This window comes from Aristolochia californica, unplaced genomic scaffold (assembly GCF_029961685.1).
Source record: "Aristolochia californica isolate CCGP_79_NKW_82.1479 unplaced genomic scaffold, dmAriCali1.0.hap1 SCAF_9, whole genome shotgun sequence".
NCBI classification, from domain to species: domain Eukaryota; kingdom Viridiplantae; phylum Streptophyta; class Magnoliopsida; order Piperales; family Aristolochiaceae; genus Aristolochia; species Aristolochia californica.
Genome location: NW_027182290.1, coordinates 669,971 through 674,295, shown reverse-complemented (window position 1 = coordinate 674,295; position 4,325 = coordinate 669,971). Strand labels below are relative to the sequence as shown.

Here is a 4,325-nt window from a genome sequence, read left to right as displayed (position 1 = left end):
TCCCCTACTGTCGACAAGATATTGAGGAAGATAAAGGTGAGAATGCCAAAGTAGAGGTTAAGTGACTGGTTCAGATTTACTACTCGGTTTCCTGAGCCGCGTCTTAGCATGAGATAGAATTTAGACAGTCAATTCGGGACGTTTTCAAGAGTTGGAAGAAGACGATGAGTGTGAGTGAGTGACTGGGTACTGTTATTCTCCACCCATCCAGCTGCCGTACTCTTTTAAGCCCCGATTTTCTCTTCAACAGTGAGCCTGCTTGGCTAATGGGGCACAAGGTTACACTGCTGGATGATGGAACTTCCAGAAAAACAGAAAATGAAAAAGAAAAACAGTGTTTTACGGTCTCTTACAGTGATTGATGGACGCTAGGTTTTAATTGAACTTTTTAAACGATACTTCAGTTTTTATAAAACTGCTTTTCGGTTCTTAATAAGAATTGATTTTTTGTTTTTCTGCATTCTTGTTTCCTGTAGCCAATTGTTATTGCAGAGATGGAATGTGAAAGCGTGTATTTCCGATTTCGTATTGAACTGTTAGAATTGGTGGAATCTACCAGTAAGAGTGTCTCTTGAGTAGTGCTCAGGAATCAGGAGTCTCAATCACCTCATTGTACCAAAAAGAAAAAGTGACTTTGGAAATCAGATTGATGGATTTCGCCATCAAAGCTTTCTTCATTTAATGAACTTGATTGGAATTAAAAGAAGAGCCAGGGAGCCACATGGCAGACCCCCCTCCCTCTTTTTTTTTTTTTTTTTTTTTGGCTACATGAGAACATCGTACAGATATCTGTAGCTAATGGCTTTGCGTTGCCTGTGATGTATGTGATCTGTGATCATATTCAGTTTTCGTTTTTCACCTTTGGAATCATGGCCAGGATAGGCAAATTCAATCAGCTTATCATTATCTTTTAACGTCTCACAAACATGAAAGCTCTTCCAGGCCTGGTCATGGCAGCTTTGCTTGATTCGTACTGCTTTCTCTGGCTCTCTCTCTCTCTCTCTCTCTCACTCGCAGAATTCTAAACAAGTACAGGTAAACTGCGCGAAAAAGAAAAACGAGAATTGGCAAAATACTGGTTAGAAAAAAACCACTTTCAACTACACGGAAATGGTTATTAACATGGGAAGAGGAAGAACCCAACCCATGAAAATGAGACAATTTTTTTGTGAGGAAATAGTGGGTCTTGGGGGACTCCATTGAAACTTTGCTCAGCTCAACTGGACTCCTCTTGGATCCTACCTAACATTTGGTAAACAGCAGTCGCGATATCATCCACCGAAGTTAACCGGCAATCATCTTCAACCTACATGAAGTTGGAAACTTGATTATCAGGCTGGAAATGGAGAAGATAATAGGAAATTGGAGATTACAAGTAGCACTATGAAACTGAAGGAAAAAGAGAAAATGGATTCTGATGTCTACCTTGACGCTGAAAGAGTAGAGGACCATCTGATCAATGGTGGTGACATTCAGGTGCAGGATCGTGAGATGGAGGTTTTGGAAACCACTCACCATTTTCAGCAGCAACTTCGGCCGTTTCTTGGAGAAAATTTTCAAGTTGGCGTGGCTTTCCACCATGGTCACTTCGATATCAGCAATTGCTGATCGGTTCTCTGCAGTTGTCTCGCTGGTCGAGAAGGAATTCATCGACGAAGTGTACTGGGGAAAAGTGAAGAAATCGGCGAAAGGAGAGGAAAAACTTGCGGAATCTGACTGCTGGGTCATTCTCTTCTGAGCTTCCAGCGACTGGAGGAGTTGCTCCAGCTCTTTCACAAAATTAATAGCACCACCGATGATCGACGCTTGATCACCCTGGAAAAGCAAAAGCAAACACTGATTGTGACTACATATCCCAAGAATAATAAAGTGAAAATTAAAAGGAGAGAAATAATCAGAGATCGTATGCTACTTCTACAACTTTTGATAGAAAGTAAGATAATTAAACTAGAATCATTCTTATGTTAAGGTTTGGTCCTTCAAGCCATTCCATAAGGGCTGGTCTTGAAGTCCCACCTGAACCATGGAGAGAGAATGTTGCAGGCTTTTACATGAAAAGCTAAAGAGATTTTTAAAATGTGTAGAAGAAGGTAGAAAGAGAGTACTTTTTTAAAGATCAACTTAGCAGTTAAATTGCAAGCAATTAAGATGGCTGCAGGTTTAGTACCAGCAAAAGGAAGAAGAGAGAGAGAGAGAGAGAGAGAGAGAGTGTGTGTGTATGTTTATATTCTTACCCTTTGTACATATGATGCTGGCATCAAAGATCGAAGCACAGCGAGGTACTCATTCATCTGCTTACGGCGATTACGCTCCACAGCAATGTGGGTCATTCTCTGGTTCTCCACCTCCTCCTTGTTCTTGCAGGTCCTGGTTCGCCGCCTTTTTCTCCTCCCAGTACCGGCCACCTGAGCCGGCGGAAAGCTTCCTGCTGAGGAGAGCCCACCGTCTACAGTGCATGTCTCCGGCGACGACGAGTTCACGTCCCATTCTTTGACATTTTGCACCAGAGAAGGAGAAGAGTCCCAGTTGCCATGAAGACCATCTAACCCACTTCCCAATTCAGGAGTACTACTCTTGTCCATACAGCCGACCCCCATCCCACACTCAATCATACCTCCCTTGTGCTGTTCTTCTTCCTCGATCTTGAAATCATAGTTGAGCGCCGCAGCCAAGGAGTACAGGTCCTTGCAACTGTAACTAAATACATCTTGAGGGAAAACTACAGCTTCCAGTGCCATCGTTCCCTCTCTCGATCTCTCTTATCTCTCCCTCCGAACGACACTCACTCTCACATCCAAATCCCAAATATAGAAGCTGGGATGTTAAGAAAGTTATAAATCTAAACACCCCTATATGAAGAAATCACTAAGCACAAGAACCACCACAGAGCCAAACTCGACTTTTATGCCACTGGCATTCGATGCAGAAGAAAAGAAAGTCCAGCAGCCCCATATAAAGACCCCTTACGAATTAGAAACTACAGGGGTCTGCACGTGAGGACGAGATACAGAGAGAAAGAAAACCTAAGAGAGAGAGAGAGAGAGAAGGTCGATGAATTAAAACGAATTAGAAACTACAGGGGTCTGCACGTGAGGACGAGACACGGAGGGAAAGAAAACCAAAGAGAGAGAGAGAGAGAGTGTGTTTTCTGTTCTGTGGAGAGAAGGTAGATGAATTAAAAATAAGGGTTTGGGGGGGGGGGGGGGGTGGGTTTGTTTCATTTGGTAATAATGACCGTCGGACGTGAGAACCGAAAAGAGAGAAAAGGAGAGTTTGAAAAGGCTGACAAAGCAGAGATTCGGGAGAAGAGGAGGGTAGAGAAGCCCAAAGAAAAGCCCAAGAGAGAGAATCAAAGCACGGCTTGGCGTACAGAGAGATAAAGAGAGAAGAGAGAGTACTCTTTGCAAGCAGCAGCTTCCCCTCAGGTGTCGGACATGTGCAGGGGAATCCATGTGACCACAAACAAAGCCCTCCGCAATCATCTATGAACCAGACTAAGAACCTTTCCCAAGATTTATGTCTTCTTTCGCATTTTAAACCTTAACTCTTTCCCACACATTACTTAATCGACAAAGAACCTGCAAAAGACATTCTAGGGTTTTTTCGTCTACCTTTCTGATCTCACCGGTCACAACCTTTTTCCTTCCTTTCCTCTCCCTTTTCCGTTTCTCATACTCTATTAACATGATCATATGCCCTAATGCATTAAACAAATAATTTTCTTCTTTCTTCTCTTCTTCGATAGAATCTTGTTTTACTCATTGTCACAGCAAAAAGGCCTCCAAGCCTGCGACGGATGAGTCTTTTAGGGGCTTTGCTTCGATGAGTATCCCCTCAAAATACCATTCTCTGATCCTTAGAGATATGATGACGATTAGGTAAGTCTTTAACAAGGGTGCAAGTAGCTTACTTTTGCTTTTCTTTAAAAGACTGCTCATGTTTCCTAGCGAACACTCTGAGGGTCAAACTTTGGATTTTCTTTAATCGATGCCTTGTTGCATATGGCCTTGTTAATAAACAATGAATTAATCATTCTTATAACTACGACTAAACAAGGAGAAATTCTCAAAGAATAAGTTGGAGGGGTACTGCAGGCCTCCCGGTCCAATAAACTGGATTATTAAAATGTTAATTACTTGGGTTAGGCTGATCCATCTTTAATGTAACTTACTCTATGGGAGAGGTGCCTTGTGTTTCCCATCTGTCCATGTCAATTCTGCATCTAGTTCCTCCTTACGTCTTATGTTTGTAGTTCTTTCCCACTGAAGGAAGAGAACGAGCCTGGCCATCAGTTCTGTAACAGCTTATGCTGTAATGGGGAACAA

At 42.5% G+C, this 4,325-nt stretch overlaps 1 protein-coding gene across 1 annotated transcript; it reads right to left on the bottom strand.

Moving 5' to 3' along the window:
- Window positions 1–879: 879 nt before the first annotated feature.
- Window positions 880–2,764, bottom strand: LOC137941569 (transcription factor bHLH96-like). Its single transcript, XM_068787036.1, has 3 exons — window positions 2,235–2,764; window positions 1,426–1,815; window positions 880–1,306 (listed from the first exon to the last, which is right to left on the bottom strand). The coding sequence occupies exons 1-3, from the start codon at window positions 2,736–2,738 to the stop codon at window positions 1,217–1,219; spliced, it is 984 nt and encodes a 327-aa protein (XP_068643137.1). The 5' UTR covers window positions 2,739–2,764; the 3' UTR covers window positions 880–1,216.
- Window positions 2,765–4,325: the final 1,561 nt, after the last annotated feature.